This window comes from Manacus candei, unplaced genomic scaffold, assembly GCF_025592945.1.
Source record: "Manacus candei isolate 608988 ecotype Guabito, Panama unplaced genomic scaffold, ASM2559294v1 h1tg000056l, whole genome shotgun sequence".
NCBI lineage: Eukaryota > Metazoa > Chordata > Aves > Passeriformes > Pipridae > Manacus > Manacus candei.
The window spans coordinates 918,275-931,462 of NW_026138104.1; the positions used below are offsets into that span (position 1 = coordinate 918,275).

A 13,188-nucleotide genomic window follows, 5' to 3' on the forward strand; every position below is an offset into this window, starting at 1 on the left:
TAACATTTTTCCCTTACAGAAACACATCCTTAATTCTTAACGTCATATAGTCCTTATGCCCAAGAAGTGGGCATAAGGACTGCAAATTCAAGGCTGACTATTCTCTCTGTCAGGGTAAGAACAAATGGAAAAAAAACCCTACTTAAAAGAAAAATACACATGTACTAAAAATCTATTTGCAAGTTTCAGCCATTAAATTTTATTTTAAGAAATTCATACCATGAAAACTACGCATCATGCAAAATCTACCGCTAATTCTTTCTTTCTCTACCTTTTGATTGCTAACTTTCAATAGCTATCAGTAACTTTTACTTATTTCTTAATATAATTATAATATGTAATTATATAATTAATATATAATGATATATTTCTTTCTAAAAAAGGGTAATTTCATATTTGAAACATATCTGAATAAAAAGGAATGTAAAAACAAACTTAAATTTCCATGGAACACTACATATTAAGTAGTGTTTTACTACTTAAAACAGATTTACCAGGGAGCCAGTTACAGCCTGAAGTCAGAATCATGTACCCATATGTATGAGTGGCCAAAAAACCAAGAAGCAAACAAAAAATATCAAAAAATAATTGTTGCTCAGAATTTTTCCACACAGACAGAACCTCATGGCTTAACACAGAACGTGTCACTCATCAGTACATCTCATTTGCTTCATAGAAGTTTTTACTAGTTCTATATGCAAAATGATAGGTATTTAAATTCCACAGGTTGATGACCTAGTAAGGTTAGTAAGCAGAGTATTAGACAATTTGCAGAATAATTTTACTCATCACCAATTTTACATAACTCCCTTCAGTTATAAAAAAAATTATGTTTACAAATTGGTGTGATATCCTGTCAAAAGAAAATTAAAACTCACCTCACCTGTTTTCTGCTAAGGAAGATTATTCTGTGGCATGTTAATGAATGTCTTACACTGTAGCGAGTAGATATTAAACAGAGCCAATTTCTTTTAATTTATATTGGATTTCTCCATAATTTGAGACAAAGCAGCTTTAACTTCCATCCCACAAACAAAAAAAGTGTTGAAAGAGCAATTCTGATTACAATGATGTTTAATTTTTGACAGTGAAGAAAGCTAAATACTGACTACTTAGGATAATGGTTCTAAAGAGGTCTGGAAAACATTAATTTTAAATCCCTGGGTTTCACTGAACTGGCAATGAACTCTGTACAATTAATCACTCTCCTTATGTGTCTACTAACTCATACATACAACATAAGCACAATATTCACAAATAATTTCAAACATTTAGGTTTGAAGTTATGCCAGCGTACTCTGAGAATCCCATTTGAATTTATTTTGTAAATAAAAATAAACCAGGAATATTCTCAGTGGTCTAAATCACATACCATCACCCATCTCTACTTTCTATAGGTTTATAAACACTATGGGGAGTGAAGATATTTAAGCAGCATTACAAGAGGGTTTATTACAATCATAAACCTTTGTAAGCATTGTGTTTCCCACAGAAAATCATCTGTCAAAACAAATATTAGGCATGCTACAAAAACATCACAATTTTACCACCATCTGCTATAATGTTTACCTGCCTATCACTGTGCTGTTCTCTGTTAGAAGCACAGAGTAAGGAAGTCGGTATGGGCTTTAGAAACACAAAATGGGAGGTGCAAAAGAAACAAAACAAACAAAAAAAGGCAACACAATGTGAATATCAGAGCAACTGACTAAGCCAACAGAAATCAATTATCTTAACAAAACAAAACCCAAACAAACAAACAAAAAACCAAACAAAAGAAAACAAAAACAACCAACCAAGAAAAAAAATTCAAAAAACAAAACACTCGTCTTGTAAATACAAGTTGAAAGCACATTTGCCCTGCCAAATAGAACAGCTCAAAACCATTCAGAACCATATGCCAAGTCTGAAAATCCATTACAATCTGCCAACAGATGATGATGAATTTGGAACCCCTTCATATTACTACTTGTGGAGTAATTTAGGGGCCAAGAGAGGAGAAAATTATTTTTACACGCAATTATTCATAAACACTTAAAGACAATTCAACTGAAAGTGATCTATGTTATGTAAAGACATTGCCAACAAGTACTTATTTCAACTACAAGATCACTGAAAAATGTTTTCATTAGTGCAAGTAGTTTGACAGAAGAACACTAGATCTGAAAAAGTATTTTTCAAACCTCTTAAACTTGAGTTACAATTTAACTTTCATGGCTCCCTTCTCCTCTTTTCTTTTACTATTCTTATGGAAGCTGGAGAAATACATACTGAAAAATAAATCACCTGACACTCCCTGGGCTCAAAATCACCACCCTTCTTCTGCAGACTGCTCCTTTGCTACCCACTTTCTGCCACTACTTATATGTGTCTCATGGTTTCTTTCCTCCCTTCTAATACTGCTGGAAAAAAGAATAGAGAATCTATCTATTCAAAACATAACATGGTTAATGTCCTAGTGACAATAATGCTTTCAGTACTTATTTCCCTTATGGCTGATCTAACCAGCCTTTTCTTACTTCTACATTCAAATCCATTCTGTTGAAGCTAATTTTTTTGGGATTACATATTGGGTAGTATTTTAAGCAAAGAGATCTCCTTTGTATTTTCATTCTGTGTGTACAGTGATGCTTGAAAACTAAAAATGTTTCCACCTACCGTGTCATTTCGGCCAAAAAACGTATAGACTGCATACAGATAATAATCGAAGAGCTGGGACATGAAGTGGATCACATCAAATGCAATTGGTTTCAGAATATTCATCATCTGCATGTATTTCCCTTAAAAATTAAGTACAGAAGATCAGCTTTCTCAGTATAAGTGCTACAAAGACAATTCCAAGCTCTAAAAACTCAAAACCAGCTTTACAAAGAATATTATTTAGCCTCCAATATTGATAAACAACTCAGGAAGTTTAGAGACTGGGAGGTTTAAAAACCAAGATAAAAATGACACCTAAGACATCACAATGCCTCAAGATTTCTCAAAATGTGGACATTAATCCATATCAAAATGTCTTCTAACATTCTTGACCTTCTGGTACCAAATTCAAAATACACAACTTTCTAAATCCTCTACAAGTTTCGGCTTCATTTAGCCAAAAAATAATAATCCCCTTAAGTAGTTTCTGGCAAGGGCTATATAGAGCCACTGAAGATTTTATGCATTAGTTTGTGTTCATATATGCATATAGGGATATTTTTCAAGCAATAGAAAAGTACAGTATAAAAATTATATGACCAGGATTGGATTTTACCGAAGAACTCTACAAATAATGTGTTTCACATCAGTTCTATAGCATTTCCTGCTCTCTCTCCCTTTTATCCTGGGGTAAGAATCCCAAGCGGTTTTAAGATGTACACTTGAAATACTTTTAGAGGGACAGACTGTAAGGGAGAATGATGGGACCCTGGCACATATAGGGAGAAGACCCTTCCTTCCTGTTCTCTGTTGTAACATATTTGACTTGAGAAAATGAAAAATTTCTTAAAATAATTAAAAAAAAACAACCTCAGGACTTTCATCTATATGTTATCTGAATCAAATGGATCATATGATTTGGACTCAGAAGAAATTTTTCTCTGCAGGCCTAGTTCATGGGGCCTATAGTTTTCAGTTATTTTGTTTTCCAGCACAGGGCATGGCTCTTCATCAGGTCATACAAGAAGAGGATTTAATGAAAACCCTGATACTGTAGAGCCCCCAGACTGCCTGCTGGTTACCTCAAAAATGACATCCTGCTTGCTCTTTTAGAGTTTTAAAAACATAAAGAATATATAATAAGCTTTTGGTTATTATAGTAAGAGACAGTAATTTTTGAACTGTAACACAAATGCAGCCTACCCAGCATGTAGGATATAGCAGATTATTTAACAAATTGTCATATTTCAGACATGTTTTGACGTGACAGGTTGAAAAAATTACATGAGGGTGCTAAAACAATTTCTTTTTCCTGTAGTCAAAAACACTGTTTTTCAAGTTAATGCTGAGCCCATCAAAGTATTTTACTAATAGATACAGAAAATCTTGGTTTAATCACAGAAACTGGGTAACAGAGAAACAAAGTTACCTTTTAGTACTGAGGCAATGGGGAGTTACTTAAATTTTTTTAAGCGAGTAGGGTAGGTTAGCAAAGATAACATTAATTTGACAAATACACAATGCAGCTACATACCTAGTAATATGGTAGAGCACCATATTGGTTGGTAAGAACCAACCAATAACCTGATTTTGCTACTTTCCAGATTTTTATCTAGCTTAGAAAGAATTCAATCCCTGCTTGAATGCTATGTCTGTACCCCTGTTTGCTAAGACACACAAGTGTATATTTTGGTATTTTTGGACATTTGACACAGGTGGTAAAATTCAACAGTTGGTAGTTTAGACCAAACGTTAACTCTATGCATAATTATTAATGCTTTGACCCACAGTATTATGAACAAACTGAAAAGCAGACTTCAAAAATTCTATTTGCCTTCCAAAAGGAAAAACCAAATGCACAGTCCAATGTGGAAATTTTTGGATGTTTGGAAAATGATGGTACCCCAGTCAAAGCAACTGTCACCTCCATGTGTGCTATGTAAATATTCTGTATTGCCACAGGCTGATTTTTTCCACTTACTCTGTGATAAACACATTTTTAAAATTGCCTGCAACCTAAACACAACATAAGAGTTATGTGTCACATTCTGGACAGTTAAGACTTCAATATATCTGTGCAGCTGGCATGAATATTGAACCTAATCTCTTGGGTAGTATCTTACACTTTTCCAAAGGGCTACACACTGTACACTGCCCAAGTATTGTCCCTATAAAAAACTTCTGATGCCAAGAACATTTCTCTATTACTACATCACTCAGCATCTTGACACAACAACTGTTCCAAGAACATTTCCTCTTAGTTGCTCCCTCTAACAGGACACTAACTTTTAATTTCTACACATTGTTACCTAATTGCACTAAAATTCCTATTTGGGGTGGAAAAGGGATATATAAGAACATTTCCAAACAACACAAACTAATTCACACCATGATAGAACTTCCAGCAATGCCTGAAACCACCACTTAACAGTTTCAGCAACTCACAGTAGCTTGACTTTCTAGAGGCTCCCTGCTAATAGCTAAAACTGCTAAACATTTGCCAGGTTTCTTTTGAAGCATTGCTTCCAGCACTCCTTCTATCCTTAAAGATAATAAGTAGAGAGTATTCTCTACCAGACTACTCTATATAAAACTGATGCACCTCACAAATTAGCGCACACAAATCTTTGCCAATAGAACGGCCAACCTGGAAAAGCAAGCTTTAAAGTAGGAAAGCTGGGGAAAAGGGGGAGTTATAGTGACCAACCAAGCATCAAAAGAAGGTTTAAGTGGAGATACCTCCAGCAAGTACTGGCAACCAAAGACAGGACTATAAGACAGGAGCATGGGGCATCCCCTTGCACTCCCACTGGGATACTGACGCACTCATACACCACTATAAAGTGCCTGTACACCAATGTATGCAGGGCAAGGAACAAACAAGAGGAACTGGAGATCTGTGTGCAGTCACAGGGCTTTGATATCATCGGAATTACAGAGGTGTGGTGGGATAGTCTGTGTGACTGGAATGTTGTCATGATGGCCTACATGCTGTTTAGGAAAGACAGACTGGGAAAGCGCAGTGGTGGGGTTGCCATCTATATAAGGCAACACTTGGAATGTATCAAGCTCCATCCTGGGGTGGGTGATGAGCCAGTCGAGAGCTTATGGGTTAGGGTAAAAGGGCAGACTAGAAAGGGTGACACTTGAGGGTGTTTGCTACATGATGCCTGATCAGGAGGAGAAAGTGGATGAAGTCTTTTAATAGACAACTAGAAGTAGCCTCATGGTCACAGGCCCTGCTTCTCATGGGGGACTTCAACCACCCCAACATCTGCTGGAAGAACAAAACATCAAAGCACAAACACTCCAGGAGTTTTCTGGAAAGCATTCATAACTTCCTGACACAGATGGTGGAAGATACCAATGAAGAATGGTGTGTGGCTCAACCTTATACTAATGAACAAGGAAGGCCTCGGAGGTGTGAAGATCCAAGGTGCAGCCTTGGTTACAGTGACCATGAGATTGTGGAGTACAGTATCTTGTATGGAGGAAGCAGGGCAGCAAGTAAGGTCACAACTCTGGACTTCAGGAAAGCTAACTTCAATCCCTTCAGGGATCTTCTTGGAAGAATCCCATGGGAATAGGCCTTGCAAGGAAAATCCATCCAAGAGAGATGGTCAGTATTAAAACACCACTTCTTCCAGGCTCAAGAACAGTGCATCCCGATGAGCAAGAAATTGGGAAAGGGGGTGAGAGACCTGTGTGGATGAACAAGGAACACCTCCAAAAACTCAGTCATAAGCAGGAGGTAGACAGGAGGAAGAAGCAAGAAAAGGCCACTTGGAATGAATAGAGATGTTGTCAGAGTAAGTAGAAACAAGAAAGGAAGACCAAGGCCCATTTGGAATCAAATCTGACCAGGAATGACAAGGACAACAAGGGCTTCTTCAAATACATCAATAACAAAGGGAAAATTAAGGAAAATATAGATCTGTTACTAAATGGAGATGGGACCCTGGTGTGAGAACACAGGGATGGCAGAGACACCAAATGCCTTTTTTGCATCAGTCTTCACTGATAAGACCATCCCTCGTTAACCATTAGTTCAAGCAATGTGTCTGATGCCCCTATTGTACTATAAACTAGCAGCTCGTTCTTTGGGAAAACAATAGGAAAGTACACCTTGTACACCTGCCAGCTGTACAAGGTCATTACAGATGGACTGAACTGCCAGTACAAGCAAGTTGTGAGAAATCCAAAGATGTGCATAAGGGAGGGACTTGTGACTAGGATGTTGATAATACAACAGAGGCACAATGCAGCGAGATGTCATTCAAAGTATTGCACATTATTTTGGTAAGACTCTAACAAAAGTAGAAAAACAACTGGTAAGAAAGCAGGAGATTTAAGTTTCTGGTAGATAAATACAGAGGATGCTAAAAAGCTTAGTACATTCTGTTTAGCAAATCAGAGAGTGAGAAGAAATAGGATTGCTTTCTGTAAAACCAGCAGCACAGTATGCCCTGAAGAACAAGACAATCTGTTAAGCATAAAAGGTTCTTTTGGCATAAGATCGAGTGGGCAGAAAGTAAGTGGATAATTTTTTCTTTTTTTTTTTTTAACCATTAAGTTGTTAAGATTTTGGAATACAATTCCTGTTAGACAGAGTGGTGGGAAGAGAAGTATTTTTAAGCCGGAGCTCAAAATATGCACATTTACAGGCAGTAGTGAATGACCCAACTTCCTATAAGGGGCTGCAGAGGGTCGTTTTCCAATTCCATGTTTCTACTAGTGGTATTATCAGTCATTACAAAAACAATATGAAACACCCCAAATAGCAGAAAAAAATTGAAAATTAATCATAATTCCAGAAGGAGAAAAAAAGTGTATATATGAGCTTTGAAAATTACGTTTAAATTTTGAGTTATGAACAGAATCCACAAATAGAAAGACTTATGTAAAACTGGAAAACCAGAACTACAGCTCCACCTACTCACACACTGTTAGGGCAGGGGCAGAGGCTGGGGTTTGCATGAAAGTGCTATGAGTGGTTTCCAGATTCAATTCTAAATTTTCTTAGATTAGAAAGGAGCAAACAAATCTCTTCAACGTAACTCACAAATCAACGCCAGAAAAGTTACAACAGAATAATCTCAAATCTCATTTCACCTCTATATTGTAAATGCTCAAGGTAAAAAAGTGTTTCAGCAAACCTGCAAAAAACATTTAGTAAATTAATTCCTGATTTACATGCTGCCCCCAAAGACAGCAAAAGGTACTAATCAAGTGTTGGAGTAGCCTTTTTTAAAAGAGCTTACTCTGAAATACAACAATCATTTTCAAGCACATAAATATTGAAGACAAACTTCATTAATGCAACACATACAGAATTCCTCTCTCTTCTGCCTAACCTGATAAATGTAGGTAGTTACTTCTATGAATAAAATGAAAGTCAGTAGCTACTGTACAATTATCTAGCTAATCAAATGGAAGGCATGAACACAAAAAATCAATTCCATTAGACCTAGATTGGAGGCAAGTGTTTTCATAGAAAATGTGGCTAGAAAAGGACTGAAGAAGTGGCCTAGTGCAACCTCCTGCTCAGAGCAGGTGTAAGGAAATGAGGTTGCTCTGCAGCCTTTCCAGTCATGTCTTGATCACATCCAAGGACAGAGATTCCCTGAACTCCCTAGGGATTAATGGGATGCATTTCAATTACTGAAATTACAGTACGGGTGAGTTCTTTTCTTCTAGTTGTTTACCACGTAGTAAAAATAGTTACTCTGGATGTGAGAATTTGTGTAATGAAACAGGAAAAAAACCTAGTCTGTAAGTTCTTACTTCTGCAACAATTCTACTTTAAGACAAAGCATTTAATAAGACACATCAGCAACACAAACATTCATCTTTTTGTTTGCTATCTCCACTCTTTTTACACATTCAGTATGTTAGACAAATAATCCACCATTATAAGTTAAAAATCAATATATGCATGCAGATTAACTTTCAAAGTGAAGTAACCCATAAGACACAAGCAAATTTGTCTATTTAAATAAAAAATACTTGTTTAGTGATTTATTCCTATTTTATTAACATTTTCAAAGAGTAGAAAAGGAGCCAAATTAGGTATATTTTTAAGGCCTTAAGTTTCATTCAACATATTTGCTGTAACAGGTACGTTTGCACAAAAATCAAAAACACTTACAAAAAACTACAATTGCTCTACATACCAACAAGCCGTATTACATTCAGGGTAGTGTTTGTTAGAATAGGTGCATTCACTTTATTGAGGTTGTAATCTGATCTCTTTCTGCTCCTCAGAGTTTCTCGAGAAACACTTTAAAGAAAACAAAATATACCAAATGTGACAATATTCAAGGACATACAAATGAAATTTAGTAGAAAATAAATTATTCCTCCCCTCTTCTTTCACATGACAGTATGTCTTCCGGTGAAGCATTTTATTTATGCCAAAGCATAACTGGGTTAGGATTCTAACATTTAAGAGAGAAGCCTGACCTAATTTACACAGAATTGTACTTGAGAAAGGAATTTCTTGTACTGGTAGTCCAAGGCTTCAGTTATACAGGCCTCTGCCTTGCCCCACCAACTGTTTTAATCACTCTGACTCAAGACAACAGTTCATGAAGTAAAAAAAAGAAAACAACACAAGCCACAACAAAACAGGGGAAGATTAGTCAGGTACAGATGAAAATTACTATCTGGAAATGGAATTAATTTTGAGGAAGATGAAGTTTAAAAAAGTCACTGAATTTTTCATGAAGTCTAGTCCTGCAAGGGGCAGGGAGTCGGACTCGATGATACTTATGGATCCTTTGCAATTCCAGATATTCTATTTTCCTATAAGAGAAACCTTCTGCCAGCTGCCATAGCTCAAAACAATATTATTCCAAAAATTCAGAATGCTTGAATTTCACAGCACAAACATAAGGACAGTAAATATTGTTTGTTCCAATTAAGGAATTTTTAAATATATCTCCATCAATTCTTTGAAATTAAGTAGTTTACATGACGTATCTTATGGAATCATTTAACAATATTTTATCCTGAGGAGTTATTCTGTAAAAAACCCATTACTCTGCTTTGACATAAGTGATGGCATTTTGGTCCTCCTGCAATCCCTACATAAAAATAATGTTAGCCTGCCTTACAAAGTCTGAATGGACATCTAAGTTGTACAGTGTACTAGACAAAAATTTGTATTTCAGATTCTTTTAAAGGCTACAAAGTTGGCTTTTGCTAATATTAATAGATATTAATTTTTTATTATATTCATCAAAATAGAATATGTATATTCATTCATATATGTGTGTGTATATATATTCTCAAAGAAAAAGATAATTTAAAATTCCAAAGGACTGCCTTTAAGCTATGGAAGAATCTTTTTTTTTTCTTCCTCTGTAGAAGCTTACTGTTCTGCAAAAGCAGAAGCCCAAAACTCAAGCCATTTGTCTGCAAACAACTGATTTTGACACAACAGAAATTATACATATGCACAACAGCTGCTATAGAAGAACCTTCAGTTAACATCTAGTCCTTGCTAATCAGTGTTCCACGACCTGCTTCAGAGAGCCTATTTCCTCTTTCAAAATGTTGTTTTTTGCAGCTTTTCTCTGCAATAATGATAAGCAGTTTTATGTTCCTCCCCATTCTGGAGATCTAAGTGCTGAGACCTTCTAACTGTGCAGGCAGCATAAAGATTATTTAATTATTATTCCACTGTTGTAGATTATAGAAAGTGAACTACTTAGAGTACTGAGATGAAAAGCATGTAAATTAGACCAAGGACTCACAGAGCCTACTTACCTTTTTATCGGGGCATCTCCTGTCTGCTCATCCACATAATCTCTTTTCAACTCTTCAGGAACATCACTGTCACTATCATACTCTTGATATGCACCTTTTTCTTGTTCATCTGATTCATACTGTTCAAAACAAACAAACAAATAAATAAATATACTAACATATCTCTTGTAATAATATCACTCGTAATGTGGTACTTTGGTAATTTCTTGTCTTTTACCTTGATCATAATACAAATAATTTTGCTGGTTGAAAGGCTGCTGACAATGTTCATTAAAAATGCAACAGGCAAATTATACAAAGCCATTTTTAAGTGCATTTCTATTTTCAGATCTTGATTGAGTAAGTATCTGCATCATCCTATTTCTCCCATCCTATTTGCATTCTAGTTGGTGTATCAAGTACCCACATATCTGAGATTTTATTATTTACTTTCTAATCTGAAAAAATAGTAATAAAATCCTTTTTGATGGAATAAAGTCCCATGCACCATTTGCTTCATTTTTCACAAATTATTCCAGAATAACCCTACAAAATATGTGAAAGCATAGACAAATGAATCATGTACACCTGATTCAAGACATGCCTTTCTATACATTTCATGTATACATTTGATGGTAATTCCACCTCTTGAAAACTATGAAACTGAAGCAGATACAGACAACTACTGCCTCCAAACTCTCAGCTGCATTTTTGGTTTTTTGAAACTGTTTCTCTCTGTTCAATTGTTGAATTGCGTTTCAGAGATCACAAAAGAATTATTTTCAACTCAAGGATGCAAGGTAGGAGCCTAAAAGGTGATATCTGGAAAACAATAAGCAACAAAGGCTAGCACACAGAAAATACACTTTAGCATTTCCATGCTGGACATCTATTACTATTGCCAGAGTATGAGCTTTGTGGCTAAATACTAGTCACAAATACAGACACTAAATGTTTTTTATAAATATGAAGTCACACATACATATTAAAAGTGTACAATTAGGATTTTTACACCTGTAATTTGCAATCTTTTTTTTCACTCCAATTAAAAGCAGTATTTAATGCCAATCTCTTTTTCAGGTGTTCTAGGTTGTTCTCTAGCATACATGCTTCAGACACTTCAGAAATAATGAAATAATTTTTTTCACAAAGTGAATTTCTTAAGCCAGAAAAGATTAAAGAAAAACAAATGCTTGATGCTCTGTGATACAACCCTTTTTCCTGAACACCTACACAGCGATTACAATGTTAATCGCACCCATCAGGCTTCAGAATGCACTTGAAGAGACCCTATCACTTTTCCTTTTAATTTTCCTTAACATGTACATTGCTTTGAAGCCATTTTATCCAAGTAGTCAAAAGTGACAGATATGACAGACAGTCTGGTTCCAGGATCCTTAAAAAATGGTAGGTTTTTAAAAAAGGATAAGACCTCTCTAGAGAGGAAAACCCAGTCTCTCCATCATGCAAAACACCAGGAAACATATTTTTTCAGTTACGCCTGGCAATTCCCAGCCCAAATCCCAAGTTCCTGAGACTTGTAAAGCCTAGCACTATGAAAGCACCATATTAGAAAAGCAAGAATCCCACATTACAAAAATTCAAAGCAAAAACAGCTCAGGTGGAAAAAAAGAATGTAGTATGAGACACATTCTAAAACGAAATATTGATATCAATAGTATTCACAGGCAAAATTTCTGCCTCTTGACATTTTAGACAAAGGAAAGCTGTAATGAAAGCAGCTCATTTATTTAAAAAATGAGCTGAGTTCAGCCGTGGCTAAGGACAAAAAGAGCCACAGTTTAACTAACTTGGGTGGAACATTAGCACAGAGAATTACCACCACTTATTATGCATTAATATATAATAAATGACATGCTGACTCAATTAAAATCTAGTGACAGTAAAATGATAAATTGAGAACAAACCGTTAACTATAATTCGTACTGATACATGAATCTGACAATTGACATTAATTAACTCTCTTAACATCATAGAATAAAAGGATTTTAAGAAAAAAAAATTTAATGTGGAAAAATACTTTATTAAGTCTCCTCAATCTAATGCTATTAATGATCTGGAAAAGTTATTTAATGAGTTAAATGCATCTGCATTTTAAAGTATGCAGTAACTCACAACTATTAAATAGTGAACTCAACCCAAAGAGATCTTATAAATCTCTCTTGAATATGCACACTCTGCAGTAAAATTTTAAAGTGATGAAATTAATTCAAGTATCTTGTAGCAATAATCAGTTCACAAACGTTTAGGCAATCAGCCCAGGCAAACCCATAGGCAGTGGTAAGATTCATCAAAGTTGAAGAATGCTACAATACTGTGAGTTAACTGTATCACAACAAATACATTTTAAGAAGCTACAGAAAAGGGACATAAAGCATCTCAATGAAGCTCAAGATACAGAGTTGAGGTGACTGGGTCCAGAGGCCCATTTTCAGTTGTCCAGAACTGCAACAACTAAGCAGTTACAAAGACTTTAAAATTCTCAAAAGAAATCCTGGCAGTTCTCACCATCCTACAGATTATATAACAAGTAAATTAATTGCTTATGTCCTTGTCATGATATTTCTTAAAATGTTTGGAAACACGTCTGCATTCTCTGGAAACAAAATTTTGCAACCTCCATCTGCAATAATTTCAATTTTAAGTTCTAAAACGTGCCTCCGGTCAGTTAACCGGTCAGTTAAGAAACCAAAACACAAAGCCTCCATATAAATTTCATCCCACATTACCTAAGCAAGTATTTCTCTTTCTATGTAAAGGATAAGGAAAACCACAGCC

The 13,188-nt window shown here is 35.5% G+C and overlaps 1 protein-coding gene across 3 annotated transcripts in view; it reads right to left on the minus strand.

Moving 5' to 3' along the window:
• Positions 1-13,188, minus strand: part of VPS50 (VPS50 subunit of EARP/GARPII complex) — an 80,583-nt gene that overhangs the window by 20,809 nt on the left and 46,586 nt on the right. For 2 of the 3 annotated variants that reach the window (XM_051802163.1, XM_051802162.1), the window contains exons 19-21: positions 10,411-10,529; positions 8,814-8,920; positions 2,659-2,780 (exon numbers count right to left, since the gene is read on the minus strand). In XM_051802163.1, coding sequence (XP_051658123.1) covers positions 2,659-2,780; positions 8,814-8,920; positions 10,411-10,529 — 348 coding nt within the window. Of the gene's footprint in view, positions 1-1,569; positions 1,627-2,658; positions 2,781-8,813; positions 8,921-10,410; positions 10,530-13,188 lie in introns of all 3 variants that reach the window. The other variant, XM_051802164.1, reaches the window with a different exon arrangement.